This window comes from Atractosteus spatula, chromosome 12, assembly GCF_055471065.1.
Source record: "Atractosteus spatula isolate fAtrSpa1 chromosome 12, fAtrSpa1.hap1, whole genome shotgun sequence".
In the NCBI taxonomy this organism is placed as follows: Eukaryota; Metazoa; Chordata; class Actinopteri; order Semionotiformes; family Lepisosteidae; genus Atractosteus; species Atractosteus spatula.
The window spans coordinates 2,372,606-2,394,384 of NC_142717.1; the positions used below are offsets into that span (position 1 = coordinate 2,372,606).

General features: G+C 41.7%; 1 protein-coding gene across 2 annotated transcripts in view; it reads right to left on the reverse strand.

Annotated features, from left to right (window-relative positions):
- Positions 1-10,931, reverse strand: part of lars2 (leucyl-tRNA synthetase 2, mitochondrial) — a 61,016-nt gene extending 50,085 nt beyond the window's left edge. The window contains exons 1-3 of one of the 2 annotated variants that reach the window (XM_088929272.1): positions 10,706-10,931; positions 8,016-8,263; positions 5,718-5,846 (exon numbers count right to left, since the gene is read on the reverse strand). In XM_088929272.1, the coding sequence (XP_088785398.1) occupies positions 5,718-5,846; positions 8,016-8,246 (360 nt within the window). In that variant the 5' untranslated portion in view covers positions 8,247-8,263; positions 10,706-10,931. Of the gene's footprint in view, positions 1-5,717; positions 5,847-8,015; positions 8,264-10,705 lie in introns of those variants that run through there. The other variant, XM_088929273.1, reaches the window with a different exon arrangement.
- Between the last annotated feature and the right edge of the window lie 10,848 nt (positions 10,932-21,779).

Below are 21,779 nucleotides of genomic sequence, written 5' to 3' on the forward strand. Positions count from 1 at the left end.
CAGTAAATATTGTTCTTCTGCTAACTGAGTTATAAATATCCAGTCTAAGAAGCTAGCGACTAAGAAGGAAGTGCTGTATACTGAGCACAATGACTCTAACAAAAACAAAGCTTTTGATGATGTGGAATAAATCTGTAGCCTAGGTAACTGTAAAGGATTTAATTCGGCAAGCAGAACATTAAATATTGTATTAGCAAAGCTAACGATCTAATAATTCAGTGCTGCTGTAGACATTAGGAGACGAGATCAAATTCTATCATTTCCAGAACAGCTATAACAAACGGTAGCCTTTTAATTGAATGCTCTCATCGCTAATTCTTAAAAAACATTAAAACAGAAACATAAATGAGTAGCTAGGAACATGTTGTTTTAAACTATCATACTTTTTACATACTTGCTGTCTCAGCCTAAATAACGGTTGACATTGCATTACATTTCTAGCAAAATCTCATCTCATTAAAAATACCACTCCAAGATAAATGCTTGGAATTAGACAACAGAAGGAGATAACTGTGTCATACTCATCTTAAAGAATACGAACGTATGGGACTATTACAGTTACCCGATTTGTTTGTACTATATCAATAAAAAAAATGTATCACTAACATCAGTTCAGAATGGATTGCCCTTGTAGAACTGTAAGCTGTATATAAACACCATAATACCTCAATGCTGAACTCAGAAATCAGCCCACTTTCAGACGCAATAGAATCCTTCATCTAGGACAAGGTGGAGCGGTACCTGTGCTGTCACATTACGATTCAGTAAGAGTGTGGAAACGGACTAAAAAGTCCATCTAGAAACACAAGCTTTGGACAGGACATGACAACACACAACTGGTCTGATGAACCGGTCAGCAATGATCCACGTTCATGAATCTGAACTGCATTCAGGCATCCTTGATTGTTAAATACTGTATAGCTGACTCTAAGGGAAGGTGTATATATATATGCGTGTATGTTTTACAGTAATGAGGTGTATCTCACTGGACTGGTGGAATTTGCAAGTTAAACACACTCCGCCAGCAATTACTTTGTCACAGTACCCACGGTCCTTCTCAAAGCACAGCCCGCTTCTTGTTAGTTTCCAAAGCCATGGGGAATTTGCTGAAGAAGTTTGAAATGTCTCATTAACCTATCAGAGAGCAGAGCTCGGCAGCGGCTTAAGACAGCGTCTCACAACTGCGTTCGATCTGTCGAAAGAAGTGTTCTTCACGCCCAGTCGGAAAAATCCCAAACTGATTTTGCCCTCCTGCAATTGTTCTTTGCATAACAGGCGAAATGGTTCAGCAGTTACTTTAGAATGTCATTTCCTGAAATACCAAGCCTCTCAGGTCCAACCATTTAAAGATATGAATATTCTGTATATATCCGGGAACAACCACTTGCAGCAGAAGCTTTCATTACATTATTTCAGTAAGTGCCATTCTGAGGATTGCTAACAATGCAGGCCGGAGTCCACTAACACATCTAATAAGAAACATTCTACATTATAGTTATTGTAACAGATTCATTTATATATCTAAACATTCCTAAAACTCCGACCTGGATTAAAATTATTTGCAAAACCAGATCAGAAAGTTAAAGCACGTTAAAACCAGATCAGCATAAATACTTGAACTTCTAGGCAAAGGATAGGCATTTGACCTTTTAAATGTTAAGAACAGATCAGAGTTGACACAATACATTGCCAAATGGACACAGCATTCCAGGAAATAATATCAATTGTTTTTCAGCTTTGGCATGATTGTATTTTAAAGGGCACATGCAATTATTTTTAAACTATGGTACTGTAATTACAATGCCAGGCAGATGATGGTGATCTTTATAATGAGCAAGACACTGCAGAAAAATAAATGGTTTGCAAGATGATTTAAAGGCCACACAAAAACAGTTTCAGTGATGAATCGCAGCTACCTTGGCTGAACAAATGTCAGCCTTTTGAAAGTAACCGGCCTTGTTTCCTCTTTATCACCATGTCTGCTTAAACGATAAACAATAGGGTTTAGGGAATAAGGCCAAAATACTTGCACCCACATAAATTAAATGAGGCAAAGAGAACACAGAATAAAACATGTCTTCTGCTCTACAATGAACTAGAGTAGCTCTGCTCACCTGACTGACAACAGCTGCTGATTTGCTTGTTGGCAAAGGCTTAGATTCTGGTCCGAAAGATAGAGATCTATCTCGTTCATCACCCTCTGGTCTACACACAGAGCCTCAGGTTTGTGATATAAAGGTTACCTCAAAAGACTGAACCTGATTACATTATAGCCATGAATCAATAAAAATAAATGTATTTTTGAAGAATCTTAAATTAAGAACATAGAGATTAAAGATACTGAACTAAGATATAGAAGTTACTGGGCAAGAAGAAAATTGATTTGAATTTTAATATGTTATGTAGCACGATTTTTCATTTAAGATAAAAAGCTTTTTAGTCCAAAAATGTAATAAAAAAACAATAATAAAAAATGTACGAGGGCATACTGTAAAAAAGCAACAATGCCAGTACAAACCACTCCACATCACGTCCTACCACTAAAATACAAATTCTCTGCCTCAGACCTGAGCGTGATTTCATGCACTCTGCATATACATATGCAAACCAAATGTCATACATGAAAATAGAGGAAATAAGCCAGCAGCTCAGTTTGCAGCATAAAAGGTTAAAGGCACCTTACTATTCTTGATCTGCTTGATCTATTCTTGATCTGAAGGACTGCTTCCTTGTCCTTCCCTACTCAGAATAAAAAACGTTTTGCATACAAGGTTACATCGATTGATCACAAAACATAGAGGAAAGTCTAATTCAACAGGCAAGTGGAGAAGTAAGATAAAATAAGACAAACAAGATAACATTCAGGCAATAAACAAAACCTTTTTTAAGCCAGTTATGCAAAGGGTAATACTCAGTCTCACCATGAATGAGGTGTCAGATGACACCTGTACATGAACGCATTAAATTTCAAGCAAGAACTATCACTTTATCTGAAGACCCCTGCACAGTCACACAACAAGCCCCCCCTTCTGACACACTGCAGCAAAATTAAATTAACAAACTAAATGACAAGACTCAACCAAAGGATGAGAATTTTGGGGAAAATAAAATATACACTTGACTCTCTTGGATCTCCCACTGCGACATACAGCTATGTTCTTAACTTTTTCTTAGCTTAAAAATAAGAAAAGATAAATTTGCATGCTTTGATAAGCAACAGCGCCATTAGATACGCGTAAACTCAAGCTTCCTTTTTTCTTTCAATCTAAAAATGGCATCCTCTACATCACACTGTTTTGAGAAAGGTTGCCATCAAAGCACACAATATATGACTCTACCCCTCTCTCGAACTGCTGAAGAGCATGTTCATTTTAAATTCTGAAAGAAAACATCTTGCTTCCCTACAGTAGATTATAAACGCATTTGACAGCATAATCATTTTCCAAGTTTTTGTCATGTGTAACGGGAAAAATTGAGTAGACCCGCTTCAGACCTTTTTCCAATACTAAAACCGAAGTCTACTTGAACATAATATTATCTTGAAAATATTCTAAGAATGCCTTTACAAAAGACTGGTGTGCTATGCATCCTGTGATTCAGAACCTTTCTCAGCGTACTGCTACCCACCGTCTCTATGAGAAGTGTATCAAATGGGAAATCACCACCTTCCATACAGAGCAGCCCATTCAGCCGAGGGCGCAAAGTCAAATAAATGGATGGAGACGTTCAAGACAGCTGCCCAGGCAGAGCCTCAGTAACCCCACAGTGGGGTCAGCAACCTCACAGTGGGGTCAACTCCAGGGGGCCGGACGAGCACAAGCTGAGAGTCAGAGATCAGCATCGAGGGGCCTCTGGTCGAGTCAGTAAAACTTCAGGCACTACCCTTCCTGCACCATCTTCCTCCTCCTCCTCCTCCTCCTCTGTCAAAGCGGCGCTGGAACACGTGGCGGGAGCACAGCCCCTTTCTTCTCCCCATCGGCGCTCCTGGGCTCCCCGAGGCAGCTCGGCTCAGGAGCACCTGTAAGCTAAGTGACCCGTCACGATCCCCCACCACGACAGGCCCCTGGGACGGGGACCGAACGGATGTTTAAAGGGAACGAAAACCCGGCAGTCGCATTTGATTCTTCTTCATTTTCCAACAAAAAAATGTGCTGAGATTTCTGGCGTGGCTCCTTGCCCCCTTTTCTTGCCAAAAATGTATTGTTGCATAAGCTGGGGAAAGTGCTTCCAGACGCTTCCTCGGACTTCCGACACTGCGAGTGCTTGTGCCCGCGTGCCCACACAGCGTGGACCGCGCCTGGCCCATCTGGTTAGCAGCGGGGTGTAAAGTTAGGGGGCTTTACCTTGGCCTGGAGCCAGAACACGAGGCAAGTGTGAACTGGCACTATCTGTCTGGCACGACCGGGCGCCTGGAATACCGTGTTGGAGATGGGAGGCATGTGGGAGGCAGAGCTGGCCGAGAGACTCTTGGAAAAAACAACATTCTAATTCGGTCATTTACACCTCAATAGAAATTCTCCCCCCCTCTCTTTCGGAAACTAGAGAAAATCTCAATTTTACAAGTTCAGTCGGAGAGGCGATATCCTCCTCAGACGAGCACCGATTAGGCTGAAGCCAAAGCAAAATCCGGGCAAGGAGGGAGGGAGAGAAAGATTAGGAGGGGAAGTTAAAGTGCTTCAAGCCCAGCAGAGAGGACAGACCTGCTCAGCCAGAGGCTGGTGGTTACCTGGATGCCCCCTATCTATCCTCTCCCTCCCTGGAAAGCAGGTCAATGATAGCTGAGAAAGCTCTCGCGCTCCCTGGGGGGAAAGGAGCTCATTAAACGCAGTCTTCACGGCTGCTACTCCAGCCTCACCCGAGCACTCCACACAGCCACCTACTGCGTTCACTTCTGCACTAACAAACCGAAGGGAAAGGTGTGCACGCACACCCACACACACAATTACATCATTAGCCGTGCCTCTGCAGTTCTGAACAAATTAATGCCACACTGCGACGGCACAGAGAGAAGTTTCTCTTCTTCTGGCTTTACGGTGACAAAACAGTTACAATTCAAATAAATTATACTTATATAAAGGATCCCCCACCGGATTATCTGCAAGCACGGCTTTAGAAAATGACGTTTTTTTATATAACGCGCCACTGCTTTCTTCTGTGCTTCTGAAAACACTTCAGGTCACTCATACAGTACGTGCTCCTTCAACCATCTTAGATTCATTAGTATAAAGCAGGAGCAGGATTATCAGTGTCCCTCTGCTTGTGGGCAGCCTGCATTGGGGAATGATGTATTCCCGCCTTCCTTAACAGGGAGACAAATGAGTGGGGGGGGAAACAACGATGGAGTTGTGTCAGCATGCCCAGAGGGGTTGTGCAACCAGTTGACCTTGGACCCCTAGAGGGTTTTTTTCTCTCCTTACAGAGGAGTTTTTGGTTCTTCTCCTCCGTTGTCTTCTGCCTCTTTCTGTATTGTAATGTCATGTACTGTCACACAGCTTTGTTAAGTGCCTGGGGCCAACCTTGTTGTGAAAGGCGCTATATAAAAAAATTGAATTGAGCCGTGTTTTAAAAAATAATTAAAAAAATTCACTGTACTTGAAAAAGGACACTGTACTTGTTCTTATTTTATAAAACATACAGACTGCAGTAGATTCTTTAAGGGTGGGACAAACCTGAATAGAACAGAAATGTTGCATTAATATGATAGACAGAAGACCCACCTGCTTTCCTCTCATCCTCTGGAAGTGGCCGATGGTGTCGCTGATAGTGTACACTCGAACGTGCCCCATGTGCAGCTTTCCAGAGGGGTAGGGGAACATGGACAGCACATAGAACTTCTGGCGTGATTTCTGAGGAGCAAAGACAAGGAATCAGACCTGACAGTGAACCCAGGGCAAGAAAGAACCAAACCAGGCCTGTAGGACTTTATCGCTGTGATCATTGAAAGATTTTCACATGAAGACAACCAGCATTTTGACCTATTAAGTATATAATTTCTTCAGTTGAATCAGTTTAGATCTCAGGTAGAATTCACACCAAAACAGGCAACAAAGCAAAGTCACCATGTGAGCAAGGCTGTGGAACATAATTGTTCCACATTCCGGCATACAAACATTAAAAAAAGTTACCGATGCAAAGGGCACAGTTTGGCCCGTCTTGGCTCCTCCTGTTTTTAGTAGTTAATCTATGCACGTATCTCAGCCTGTCACTCTGTGAAAGATTCTGGGGTGTCAAGTCCAACACCACAGCTGGGCAGCTGTTCTAGACTCCTACAGTTCTTCATGGAAAAGGGGCTCTCCGGGTCTCAGATCAAAAGGCACTTTTAGATCCGAGACAGTTAAAAATATGTCCTCTGATTTCTGCTTTGCAGCCAATTCTGAAATCCATTGACATAACCTTTTGAGTATTATGAATACTGGATTCAGGTCTTCTGATAGCCGTGTTCATGTTGATACCGCAGTTTAATGGGGATTTCAATGTTCACTGAGATGCATAACACTCATTAGTGTTTAAAAGGGAACCAAAACCCACATACTTAAAACGATCCCACAAACCTATTTACAAACACTCAGAACCAGAAGAGAGTCATGAAAACCTTATTTATGAGTCCTAGTACATCCCTCGGTCTTCTGATCTTCTGAGATGATGCCTGTTCAGATGCGCAGCTCCTCAACAGAACTAATATGAGCAGCACCCACAGTGTGCATGTACAATCACGGTGATTCATGAACCTCTTTGAAAGTGATAGACAAAAAACCTATTCCTGCAACACACTGCATTAATCATAAGAAGTCGAATGGTTTTGAATTATTCAGTTTGACTACTGCCTTCATTTACATAAGCAATGGTGATGCAACTTGGTATTTGAAACACAAACACTAAAATGTTTTCTTGAAGCAGTCCCCATAGTGAACTGTGCAATAGTCATCTAGGCTTTTCTTTATGCACGTGGGAGAGTCACTAGGTCTAAACACTACTTTGTGACCTGAACAACAGATGAGTTCAATTAAGTGTCAAAATTTCATCAGAATGTAAAGAGAGAGTAATGACTGAATTGTCAACTGATTGACAAAATCATCTCACACGAAGGAACAAATTTAAATGAACCAAAAATAAAACCAATTAGTCAGAGTGGTGGTAATTAAGAAGCAATTACCCAAAAATTGATTCTGTCCACTTAAATCAATTCATATAATTTGAACCTTGCTTGCTTTCACACTGCATAGAAGGAAGGCTGCAGCTGAAACAGAAATCCAATCTACCAATTTCACCCCATGCTCACAGCTTCAAAAATGAAACACAGGCAAGTTTGCTTTTGTTTTCAAATAAAAATAATTTTGAGCTTTAAAGGAGAGACATGTCCTGTGAAAGAAGAAACTAGTTTTTTTGTTTAAAAATACAATAAAGTATAGCACAACAGAGTTAGAAAGATAAGATAAGAAATAAGGTAAAAAAAAAAAGATTCAACAGCCTGTAAGACCTTTGTTTTGACAAAAAGCTGTGGCCATCCTGCTGTGACCGAAGGCAGATTCAGTCCGTGGTCTGATCAAGCTGTACAGAGTCTCTCTTCTCTGTGAATCTGTGTTTGGTCAACACTGTGGGCCATTCATAAACAATGAAACACTTAACACTTAAGCTTAACACTGCTTTGACTTTTAAACTCATTTTATTCCAACCCACTGCAACAAGGGCTGAATGTTCAGTTCTGCTGTTGTCGCCAGGTATTGACGAGTCACAGAAGGGAACGGACGAAATGGCATTTGCACAGCAAAACAGTGAAACACTTTGTACAGCCGAGTCGGTATTGTTTAACGCTGGTCTTGAAATTTACCTACTCTCCTTTGACCTTACTGTGCAGAGTCCCTGGAGGATTGCTGGAACTGCAGCTGAGACGTATTACCATCAGGTTTCTAGGTGAACATGTATTTTTACAGGCGCATACAGGGAATGAGGTCTCCCCTCTCTCCCCCCCCCCCGTGCCAGGGCAGCAGAAGCCAGATTTCGTGGAAACGTCTTACGTCTTCAGGTGCCCGTCGGCGCCAGTGCTCCTTGATGCGCGGGTGCCACCACTGCTCCACTCTGCGGCGCGTCTCGGCCCGGTAGTCCCTCTCCCACACGCCCGTCTCGCTGTAGATGGTCCGGCGGCTCACAGGCGGGCTGGGCCCTGCGGCGAGGAGGGCCGCCCAGGCCCGGTTCAGCCCGGCCGGGCCCAGGGAGCTCTGCCCCACCTGGCACAGAGCCGCTCGCATCGCCCGCTCGCAGGCACCTGCAGCAGGGGAAACACATCCACACACAGCGCTGAAACACCGCCTGGGAAGCGGCTCTCCTGCCCGACAACCCAGTGCAGGAACGAGGGTCGAGGACATCAGAGCACAAACAGAGGGCGCAGGGCAGGACACACCCTGGATGGGACGCCAAGCTCCTACATTCTATTCCATGCAAAGAAGAAAACAAGAAGCTCAGAACTGCGTGCAAACTTGGTCACGCACCGTACAGCTTCAGAAGCCGGGTTTCTGTTATCCTGCCTGGAAGACCCCAGAGGACAGAGTCAATGCGCAGGCAATCAGGGTTAAACAGAAGTCTTCCCGGCCGGGGGATGTAAACTCTACAGACAGCCGAGAGCGAAACCGCTCTTTCGAGAATTCAGACCAGGAGAACTGCCCGTTTCACACCACCACCAAAAAGAGGGTTTTCAACACACACTGCACTCATTTGCATTGTCTGAAAACGGGGATAAAAAAAAACTAATTTCCTACATCAGTTCCACAAAGCCGCTGGATAAAACCTTCTCAAAACTCTTATTAAAGCGATTGAATGCATCTGCCAGGGCAGAGGTGCTGACTAATCGCTTGTATTCAACAGGTGTGACCTGCCTTACATAAGCAAACCCACCCACCTATTTATGTTTTGAGGAACAGAAATGCAGACATGAGGGACCTCCCCATTGTGATGAGAGCTGGGGCTGCGCACTGCAGCAGCTCCGACTCCCCCAGCTACTGTGCAGACAGCTATTCAAGCTTCTGTGCCTGGCTGAAAGAGCCGGGCTGTTGCTATGGATACCGTGTTACCCGTTAGCTAGCCGCATCTGAAAAGGTCCTGGAAATAATTCAGCGTGCTTATAAAATGCCTCGGTTCACCCTACAATGCATAACTCCATTTCAGCTGGAACACAATACAGACTTTGGACATCAAAGGCTCCCGAACAAGCTTGTGCTATGTGGAAAGAGGATAATTAACTGCCATTTCTTTTCATGACTAATTTCCCATGTATATTACAGAGTAGAGTTCAGAGGGGGCAACGCCTGGGTCTCTCCACACTTCTAAAGACGCTTCTACAGAGTTGATTCGAGTTGATGGTTCGAAGGTTTAGGACTGTATGCTGGACATTTCAAGTGATCCTACCGCAGCGGCCTGACCACTCCGCCGAAAACGGTGAAAATGAGTTTGATTGGAGAGCAGAAAGGAAATCTGCAACTAATACAATCATACTGTACTCTGGAAACTGGTTAGGTCTGGAAGGGCCAAAGCAGACAGACACATATTTATAAAAAAGAATATTTATAACATAAAAAGTTGTGATTACTAAAAAAAGCATGGAGGATATCTTGGTTAAACATATTTGTAACAAGGTGACAATAAAATATGTTCTATCATATTTTCTCTCATTCCTCCATTGTCAGGTTGTGTTTCAGTAAGATTTGCTGGGGACCACAGAACTGTAACACACTGGATATTCTGGTATTTATTTTCACCTGTCTCACAGAAGTCACTCCGCATGCATTCCACAGAGAAATGGCTTAACTCTATAACCACGAATTACCGGATCTAGAGTGAACTCTCACAACACAATTTGTTTCTTTGCAAACAATATTTGTGAATTAAATGTAATCTCAACCTGGATGGTATCCTTAAAGAGAACTCGGATAATATTTACCAGGACACAAGAGATATCCATGTTTTCTGTTGTGAGGATTACAAAATCATTAACACGTTTCCTATGAAATTCAGCGATGTATAAAATAAAATAATACGCACAATATATTTTTTTAAATGCAGGAGGAAAAGGACAAAAAATGCAAAATAAGACAAGGACTGGGTCACACAAAATAAAGTATTTCTAACCAAAACCTATGCCACACATCAGTTATGACTTATAATAAAATAATAATAATAAATATGCATCTGAAATGAGGACAAAAATGCCTGAGGCTCAGCAGCCCAGGATCTTTGGTTGCAAGACAAACTTAAAAATAAGCAGGGGCTACTTCACTGAAAAGCCTACCAGTGGATTAGTATGAAAAAAACAATGTTGAAATATTGAAATAGGGTTAACTTTAGAAAGCGTTAATACGGAAGTGAAATGTAGTCCAGCTGCCTTATCAGTTCACTAGATTTTTTACCTTGATATTGAGTCTCAAAGGAAACATCTTATTACCGAATGTTAACAGCTGTTATAAAGCACACATGTTCTAATGCTATTGTAAAAAATAAGTTTCATTTTAAGGTAAAATGTAAAAACAAATGTACACATAAGGCGATTTTGAATTTTAAAGCATAAATATCACTACCACATCCTCAGATACAATTTGTATGTGCATTTCAGACAATTGTTCTCTTGATTTATGTTTTCATGTACACATCTTAATAGTAAAATTAAAGTGCTCAGCATTTTCATTCGATACAACTATAATGGTTTTGCAGTACTTACTGTACAATAGAGCAGCCAGGTCCTTGTCTTGGAGACCGGACTTTGCTTGAATCTGTGAATTTAGTACTCCATGTTAAAAAAAATAAAGGAAAGCCTTTGCTACGCCAAAACCTTAAATGCAATATCACCAGGTATTTTCTGACACTTCATTTATGATGCATGACCCGAAAGTGAATAACCACAATAAACGCACACTCTCAATGCATGGGGGCCGCCATCTTGTTCAAATCAAACTTTATTCATTTCTTTAAAAAATGAACACAACACAGTATAGCACAGGCTTTAACCAACAACAAAGTCAGCAAAGCTGTAACAATACATTTTAAAAGGTGAACACTATACGTATCCCTCGAAATTACTGAGAAGAAGAAATTAATTATAGGACATACAAATATCAGATCACTTTCACAACAGTTTCCGATCGGTTTCCCTGGGATGGGAAACATTGGGATAGATACATCCATTCATTTTCTAACTGCTTTTTCCAATTCTGGTCATGGAGCAGCCTATCCCAGCAAACAATTGGGGCACGAGGCAGGACACACCATGGACAGGACGCCAGTCTACTGCAGGGCAGAGGCAGACACTTTACACACACACACACTCACACCAGGGTCAGTTCTCTCAGAAGCCAATTAACCCACCAGTGTGTCCTTGGACTCTGGGAGGAAACCAGAGCACCCAGAGGAAACCCAAGCAAACAAAGGGAGAACATACAGACTCCACACAGACAGCACCCCAGGAATCAAACCCAGGGCCCCAGCGCTGTGTGGCAGCAATGCTAAGTACTACTATGTAGCCCAGGACAGATGTACAGTATGTTGTTCCTATTATGTAAACATCTTCTCATAATTTCAAATGTAAGTGAGGTGCGGTGGCACTATTGGCCCAGGATCTGCGCCTGTGGCTGGAAGGTTGCCGGTTCAAATGCTGCAGCTGGCAGAGGAATCCTACTCTGTTGGGCCCCTGAGCAAGGCCCTTAACCCCAGCTGCTCCAGGGGTAGCATATAAATGGCTGACTCTGCGCTCTGACCCCAAGCTTCTCTCCCTGTCTGTGTGACTCATGGGGAGCAAGCCGAGGTCTGCGACAAGACAAATTCTGAATACAAGAAATTGTTATGTGGCCGATGATGGTGATGTGGTTATTACAGTATATGAACAGCTATCCATATATTAGACCTTATCTATAGAAGTTAAATTATTTTTGTAGATGCATTTCATTGTGCATTTATTTTCATGCACTGTGACTTTAATCACATCTAAACCTTATTTCTACGAGCGTTACTCTTAACTTTGCAATAGCTGCTAGTTACTTCAGCATTTCACTTTATCCTTGTTACCTTGGCAACCCCCTCCTCTCCCCAAGCTGAATTGTTCTGTGGAACAGAAAGCACAAGAAACACTACAACTGAGCTCATGAAACATTTCTGACATATAACCTTTATGTCAGTGGAGTTCGTAACACCACACTTATGATTTCTTTAATTAATGTAGAAAATGAATATTGGAAAACAGGTTTGATTATCACTAAGATTACTAGATAACTAGACTGTAATACAACTCCAGGAAAACTTAACTCTATTAATGTTATAAAACCTTTGTAATGCGTATTATTTTAATAAGATCTAAAAAACCCTAGTTGTCCAGTCTTTTTATTATTTAAACATCTTAACATGGAACAGATCCCACAGTTATTACAGGAAATTATAACACTGCAACCTAACCTCTACTAAAACCACTAAAAAAAACATTAAACATTTCTTTCATGGACAAATTCTAATTTGCTTTGAATAAACTGAGGCTGAACTTGTGCATTGCATAATCTGAATAAATCATTATGATGCTAACCACAATATTGGATTTGATTATAAAGGCAAATAAGTGCTTTGAGAAACCACCTTTAAATATATAAAATAACGTTTATTATTATAAAAGCAATTAAGGCACCTGAACATTTCTGTGAAGTTGCAAATGACTACTGTATATGCAAGCCCATTAAGGAATTTGCTTTTTTGTAGCAAACTATTCTCTCTAAAAGTGGTGGTTCCAAATCCTGTATCAGAATTTACTGGCCTAAAGACCTCAGACACCCCATGGCATGACATACAGTGCAGGGAAAGACAATGAAAACCACAAGTGTCGCACTGTCTCTGCATGTGATTATGACATAGAAGGTTTTAACATTTTACAAATATGATAAATTCTGTTCCTCATTTCAGCACAGAGTTGAATATTTTGTAGTGAACATTATCTTTCTGCAGAGAGCAGTATGATTTTGTTTCATTATAATCTTCTTTATTTTAAGAGCGCAGCAGTACAGATCGACAAGGCCCTGAATGATCTGGCAAAACCCTGCTCTGGTACAATGCCAAAACATTTAAGCATTGCCTTTGTTTAGGGAAAGGCTCTGTGAATGCTTTCTAGTTGAAATATCTTTCTGTGACTTAATTTCTGTACAAATGTAACTTAAAGGATATTTAGCCAGTTCCTGCAAAAGAACATACAGTAGATATCGATATCACAAAATACAAACTGAATTAGATACAGTAAAATGGTAATAAAGGAGGTTTCAGTGATAGTGTAATGCATTTTAAAAATTGCATCAAAACCAGAAAATTGAAGCACAACACCCACTCAGTTAAGCTGTTCTTGATCAGACAATTAAATGTTTAATTGTCAATAATTCCATATAAAATACTTTTGTACCCTTGAGAAAAATCATTCAATTTTACTGTTTTTTGGTTGGAGGGTGCTAGACACTATAAAAATCCGACAGACTTACAGTACTCACAGAATCTCAATTCACCTGAAAAACCTGCTGATATCCCTACAACTGACAAATAAGGTTAATATTATTTTTACTTTTTTATCTTCTTACTCACCTTTTTATTGGAAAGAGTGTACAAATTGATGAGATCTCTGTTTTCATCAAATTCATAGTTTAAGCATATTTCAATGGACTATAAATACTTATATCAGCATCCACATTCACCATTAATGTGATTAATTCATGCTAGAGTGCTTTTCCATGCACTGTCCTATTAAAAAGGTGAAACAGCAGCCTGGCTGGATATCGGAAGAGTATTTTTGTACTGTAAGAAATGTCCTACAGTTCAGTATACATCTGCCATACTGTTTTCAACTCCCTGCTGATCACTCTGGCTGGGTCCCTCGTTAATTATTATTATAAATTAGCACTTTGCTTTTTCTTGATAGTTTCTTAGAACAGAACAAACAACCTCTCCCCTCTCTCTGTGTATGAGAAAGAGCGAAGGTCCGTCCTGCCTTCAGTGAGATCACCAAAACCAGAGATACTGTAGCTTTTAATCCTTTCGCCAAAGGAGCTGAAACACCAGGGAGCCTCCGCTGTCAATCTTATAGCTGCAAAACAACATATTTCATATTCAGATGGTGTTAGACATGCTTCAACACAAGATACAGTGTTGAATAACCAATTCTACAGCAATTTTTCTCCATACAAAAAAGACAGACTGATATATTTAATATGCTGTGTGCTGCCCTAAACCTCTATCCACAACCATGTAAATAATAATGATTAATAAATAAATCCTAACACTTATATAGCACTTTTCTGGACACTCCACTCAAAGCGCTTTACAGGTAATGGGGACTCCCCTCCACCACTACCAGGGTGCAGCCCCACCTGGATGATGCGACGGCAGCCATAGTGCTCCAGAACGCTCCCCACACATCAGCTCTCAGTTGGGAGGAGAACAGTGATGAACACAATTCATAAATGGAGATTATTTGGAGGCCATGATTGGCCTACTGTTTTCGAGAAATGCCCTGGGATTTTTAATGACCACAGAGCATCAGAACCTCAGTTTCTACATCTCATCCAAAGGGCAGCGCCTTTTTACAGTATAGTGTACCTGTCACTATACTTGAGCGTCAAGATGCCCCCTACTGGTCCCTCTAACATCTCTTCCAGCAGCAACCTTACTTTATCCCAGGGGTCTCCCATCCAGGTACTGGCCAGACTCACACTGCTGAGCTTCAGTGGGCTGCCAGTTGTGAGCTGCAGGGTGTTAACGAGACTGTGTTTTAGCACAGTGGTAGTGTATTGGTGTTGATGGTGTTGATGTCATGGGCTAGGTGTGGGTTAGGTACCTTAGCAACATCATCATCACAGTAGTCATTCTCATCACACTGATTTAATTTTCTCCACTGCAACTACGATTTGTAAACAGTTTTTTTGGATTGTGTAGACATCATACTTGTGATTTTTGCCTTAAAACTGTGAAGTAGTGCTGTTGTTTCAGTTTGTAAACCACAAGGAATTTCTTCTTTTGAAGAAGACAAGACTGGACTATAGATCTTTTCGTACTTTTTTCCCCAGTTAATATTTTCTGCTGTTTGTCATTGCAAGTATCATTGAAAATAGCAAAAGAATGACAATACCCATAGTGTTAAATTGCATTTCAACAATAATTTTCTTTCTAGATTTTTGGTGGCCAGAGCACAACTGTTTTATTTCTACTTGTTGAAGTTACAGATTTTTGTGAGAGAGTCTTATGAAAAAAAAATCAAAGAATTATCCTTAAACTTCTTTTTCCAACGCTGATATCTTACCAACTTGGAAGGAAACCCTAAAAAGGAAAAGCATTAGATTAATAAGAAAAAAAGCATGGAATGTGAAATGACTTAAGCTATCAAGAGTTCATGGACTGAGCATATAATTATAGGAAAGTCAGAGGAAATTAACTCCAGACTACTCAATAACCTTTTTAGTAAAAACAGAAAATGAATCTTTTAAGTCCCCTCCTTAAAAAAGCAGACTTTTATCTTCTGACCATTTGCATTTGTTGGAGCTCAGCAAATTGCATTTTGATAGCATTAAAAATAAATGGGAAAAATTTACATATCTTTTCTGACTGCAAAGTGCATTGTTTCAAATGTATTTGATATTTGGAGGGACAGTACTTGGGATTGTGTGGTTTAGGGAACAATACTGGCACTGCATAATGTGGCTTTGATAAACATTTGCGGAGAGAGGACAGAAATGCTTTCAGGTGTAAATTAAGGCCAAAGGCTACCTACATCACTAACTGATGAGAAAAGCCCTGTACTTCAAAGGAATTAGGCAATAAAGCCTTGGCGCATTAAACCATTTAGCTGTTACAAATAACGATTCATACAGGTGTCTCGTGGTTTTGCAAGCACACAGGGGTAAATCAACAAAGCCCACTGTTCCTCAAGATTTGGGGTTTGCATGGTGTCAGCTGAACTGTCGGACTGGTGTCAGAGGCAACAATGCCCGACAATTCGTGTTTAAATAGAATGGTTTCGATCTTCCGGCGCGCAGGACTCACTCACCCAAACCTGTTTCCCCCAGAGGGGTTCGACGAGAGAAAGAAAATGGGCAGGCACACTTTTTTGCTGGCAGAGATGAATTCCGTAACATTCTTCTGATTTGTGCCAAATGTATGTTGTCTGAATCTCTTCCACTCTGTGAAGAAAAATGTAATGGATATTTAAATAAACGGGATAAAAGAGCACCACTGTTTCTGAATGAGATGCTGGTTCCTTCAGGGTTGTGCTCCAGGCACGCTGTTTACTACGCGCAATTCATCTAATTCACATCTCAGAGGCCTCTTTTACACCAGTAGTTGCCTAAGAGTAACTGATGAGTACATCAGGAGCACCATCAGTATCTGCCGCGATCGTAAGTCCCTCCTCTTAAGGGCGCTCCGGCTCTTTCCCGTTTTGCCTGATTTTCCTGCGCATGACTCCTATCCAGCCCCTCCCTATAAAAGCCAGAAGCTCCTACCAGTCTGGGCTCAGCTCTGGAAGATGGACACCCGGAAGCCCGCCTACCAGCGAGTCCAGTAGTGGCCTGATGGCATGGGCTTCACAGCGGCGTCCTGACCATCTGGGTCCGGGGCTGGGAGCGCCTGGCCCTGTTCCCCCTTTTTATTCCCCCAACTCTTCACCAGATCCCGCTCCGGTTTTTAACTTTTGTCTCGTCTGTCTTGGATGGATTACCCGGCTCCGGACTTTTGCTCCCACATCAGGATCTACAGAATCCCTTAGGACTGTCGCACAGACCACGCCCCCCCGAGCCCCAGCGCAGCGTCGGTACGCCCCCCTGTTCTTCTTCCAGCCCCGATCCCAGTCTTCTTTCCCATGTTTGTCTCACTCCCTTCCGGATTCTGCCGTCTGCACAGGGTCCTGAAAAACGCTTCCTGACAGTATCCTCACACAGAGAACGAATGGGAGATAGCACAGTGATTCTGCTATTGCTTCACCTGACAAAACACACACACACGTGTTCCGAGTATTTTGCTTGGAATTTAATTCCGCTCCCAGCTCTAGAAATTCCGGCTCTCCCATTTGACGGGCATCCCGTGACGTTGGTCTGGGCTGAGCGCTCCTGTTTCCCCAGCTCCATGGAATTTAAAAACAGTCCACCCTCCGATAAAAAAAACAACAACGAAAGTTAAACTCTGTAAGAAGTTAAAGGTCGATGAAGGTTACCGCGCAGCTCAGATAATCAGTTGTTTCCACATATCTCCCAGGATTCCCATTTATTCTTTGTAACTTGTTCTTCCTGTTTTTAATCTGGCAGACTGCCACCAGAATGACCTGTCAGAGTATTTCATTATTATTACTCAACAGAAGTAGGCTCTGAACAGGTCTCCTGCCTTAGCGGGAAATAATTGTATGTGTCGCCTTTGTAACACAGTAGCCCTCCACTGTTTGGTTATAATTTGATTTAAAGTGACAGTCAAAGAAAAGCACAGGCCTGATTCATCGAAGAGATTTCTCTTTAGATATCAACCACAAGTGCAAGTCATTTTCATCGGTATTAGCCTCTCAGCTTATGTTGTATTTAGAAAGCATCCAGCTTGACAAAGGCATACTAAATGACAAAATGTGCTTTAATCAGGTACTGTAAATCCAAAAATGACACAAATTCTTTATCCAGCCCATTGTTATGCTTTTTCAATTATCATGTCATATCTTGTAAAGATAAAGCAAATATGAATTACACACACAATTACAGGCTGAGGGCACTCCACTGTGAATACGTGTTTGAATGCCCATCTCCGTCTTCGCAAATTTGAGAAAAGGCTGAAGTAACAGATTTAAAAGAGGTAAAAAAAAGAGAGAGAAGAAATGAAAAATGACATTTGCACCTTAACAGAGGCGCTAAATGATCTGCAATACAGAATATTGCATTGAATCCCCATAAGTCTAATTCTGAAAATTGTGCTCTTCTTCTTTATTAGATGTGGGAATATCACATGTGGATAATCCCAGAGCACCGGCTTCCTGGCCATTAGAGTGAAATTTAAAAGACAGGCTTGATCTCAGACAGTAACTGGGGCTGGGCGGCTCTGGTCGGGGTGAATATCTAGTGTGCTCTTGAGATGCTGGGGATGTTTTTGGACTGTGGGGAGAAACCAGAGGACCCGGAGGAAACCCACACAAGCACAGGCAGAACATAAAAAGTCCACACAGACAGGACAGCGGGTCAGGGATTGAACCCAGGGCCCCAGGGCAGAGAGGCAACAATGCTGACCACTGCTCCACCTCATATGGACTCTTAGCCCTTGTAAATAGCCACACTAGGGGTGCCTGGCTTAACTGCAGGGTGCTTGGTGAAGCGTTTCTAAGTTCACATTCTCGCAGGAGTGTAATTAGGCCTTGTGTGGTATTTAAAACATAGTGCTTTTGGGAGTCTGGGGTGTTTTTCTTTCTTGCAAAAGCTGAATAGGATGGGAAATAAAGCCTCCCGGTCTTCACTTTGAGGCCATCATGAGTTTCTGCTTGCGCAAACCCTTGTGATCCCCCTGTCCAAGCACAGGGTCTGTCACCATGAGCTGCCTGAACTACTAAACACGACAGGGAGCAGTTATGTGGTATCATTGCTCTTCCTAAGCGAACAATAATCCAGAACCTGCTAGATGTAATAAAGAGTTCATTATACCGGGAAGCCTGTCGAACTCAACTCACAGATTACACACTGAGGGGACACCTGGCAAATCACACCTAACAAGTTAATACGTAGAAAGTAGGTTTCAGGCCATTTACGCAACCGCGCAAGCAAGATGGTCCTCATGGCCTCCTCTCATTGTAACCGTCTTGTGTTCTTACACTTGACAGTTGAAACCTGAGCTTCACTGTGCTATAGAAATCCTCTAACTTTTAAGCAGTACATTTGCTATTAAAGAACTATCAAAAAGAAGTTTTATCAAGTCTGTTACACATCTTTAACAATTGTAGAGGACTAGGAGAGCTCTACAACGTCCACTTCCACAGTGGCCAGATACAATAATTTATACTACTACAGTGAATATCTGCTTAGCTTTTGCCTTAAGTGATCCATGAATTTAACTGCTGCATCCAGAAAGTTAGTATATCAATGACAACCCATATTTGATGCTCATGATATATAATAAATGCTTTGTGGGACCAAAATGTGGCCATATTTGCAAAATAAAAAAGTGCTTACATGAGGAATGTTAGTACTGTTCATTTAATTAAAGAAAGACAAGTTGTAATAATTGTACTGAGTCCAAGAGCTCTTGTATTACACACTAACAGATTATTTTCGATTTCCAGAACTTGTTTCTTGATTTGAATTGAAAAAGAAAACACTGGCTGGAAGTGAGCCAGAGTGTGAAGCTGGACGAATAAGAAGTGAAGTCTAAAGATAGAATATAAACCATTAAACTTTAAAGTCCACCATTCCATGCCAGACGTTAATGCTTATCAGAAAGGTCTTCTGAAAACAATCTTTTAGGGGTGATTAATGTCTGCTATTAAAACATTTTACACAAGGACATTAATGAGTAGGTTGAAGTCTTAAGCTCTGACTTTTAAATTAATTTTAATTCTCATCAGCAATGCCTACTTCAGCATGCTGACCTGAGGAAACTTCAACAGAGCCATTAGAACAATTACAGCAAACACAGGAATCATTAACCTGACCTGTAAACAAATAATCTTTCGTTTAACCAGGCATCACATCACACGCATTTACATAAATACTAAGATAACATCCGCCTTACATAAAAATGTCAACAGAATGCATGGACATATCAGTGTAGAAATATTAAATTTAAAACCAAGAGAGATAATTCTCTCTCTCTGTAATGCCATTAGGTGTCCCCATTCTTTTTGACCGTCACAAAGTGCACTAGTGCTTTAGAAAAAAGACAAAAGAAAAGCAAACTAAAATAACCTCATGCACTTCTCAAATAATTGAATCTCTGTCACTTCAATCAGAGAAATGCTTATGGAGACCCTCCCTGGTATATTTAAAAATACTGAGGAGAACTACAGCAGTTCAACTATGAAAGAAGTTCAAAAGAGCACAAGTGAACATGTAGGGATGTAGGGAAACACTCAGGATGAAGAACATTGGGCTTATCTTGATACAACGAGTTTGTGTGTGTGAGCGTGTATGTGCGTGCGCGCGGGTGCGTGCGTGTGTGCCAATTGTATCTTATTCACTGGGGGGTGGACAAGACCCAGATCACAGCATCTGGATCAAAGAGTTCAGCTGCACTCAAACCTGTTACTTTCACAGGCTGGACCTCCTGGGAACCCTGACGAGCCCTGACAGGGGTCTTAACACCCACGTGCTCAATCTCCAGAGTACTCTGGAGGCACACTTCCTCTGTCTGTCTTCCTCTCTCTGTCCTACTCTGTCCTTCTGTCCTACTCTGTCCTACTCTGTCCTTCTCTGTCCTACGTTCAGTTCAGCCCAAGTTCCAACCACATCTGTTTTCTAACCACTTCTTCCAGCTCAGGGCCGCAGGGAAGCAACAGGACACACACAGACCCAGGGCTGGCTGCCCAGAAGCCAATTAACCCACCAGCAAGGCTGAAACCCAGGCAAACAAGGGGAGAACATGCGAACTCCACGCAGACAGCACCCTGTTTTTGACACCAGGGCAAGAATTGAGTGTGAATTGTAAATTGGGTGTGAGTGTGTTTTTATACCCATGTAAGATGTGGACGTTGTTGTTACTGTGCTGTGCTGACCACTGAGCCACCATGCCCTCAGCCCAGCTCCGCTGCTGTGATTCATTTCTCCACCCCGGCTGGTGCAGGTGGTAGAAAACCCAGCAGTGTAAACCGGGAGCTGCGTCAGAGCGCCTAGGCGTCAGGGGAAGAGGATCGGGCTGATTCCACGCTGAAAAGCGGAGAGAAGAAACACACCTCTTCGGTTAGAGATTCTTCTTCTTCACACCTGAAATTCTGGTAACGCGAATGTCCCAAACAGAACCTAATAGCGAGTTATATCAAATAAGAACATTTTTTTTCTGAGACCCGAATTTAATTTACTAAAGTAAAACTTTTTTTTTAAGAATAAATAAATTGTACTGAACTGAGCATGAAGCCAATTAAAAGGTTTTAAAACGGCAGGGATGAAACGGGAAACGGCATCTTAATTGTTATGAGGGAGAAGTCCCGGTTTAAATGCGTGTTGTTAAGTGATAAAACGCTTTCATGTTCCATTAAGATGATCAGACTGGGGGATCAAACATTACGCCACAGAAAGTGTATAACGATTATTGTGCACATTTCAATTAAATTCAAGTAAAGCTTTTACCATGCGTTTCGTCTCCTTATTGATCTGTACGATACAGTCTGTTTTGTCAGTGTAGTAAAATAAACACGGTAGTTAAATCAGCCGTAGTCGAAACTATTATCCAGCGAAATAGTTCAAGTGAAACGCACAAGGTAAATGTGCCCAGCAGGCAGGCAATTGAAAAGTGAAATGCAAAACGCAATTTTATATTGATTAAGCAACATATTTGATGACATTCTAGCTTTGTATAGAACTGTCTTCAGTTCTCGTATTTATCTTCTGATTCACCGCCGAGTAAAATATCCTTACATATATATTTTTTTTAAAAAAACGGATGCATTATGATGCGCCCCTTTTTTTTATGAACGTGCAAAACCTTTGTTTGTCCTTTGACATTTGAAAACTTGGCGTGGACAGAAGGCTCACGCTGTCGCCTTTCTCATATCTACGGCGAGTACCGATCCACGGCTATTACATAACCTACCACAGTCCGGGGGGTAACGCGCC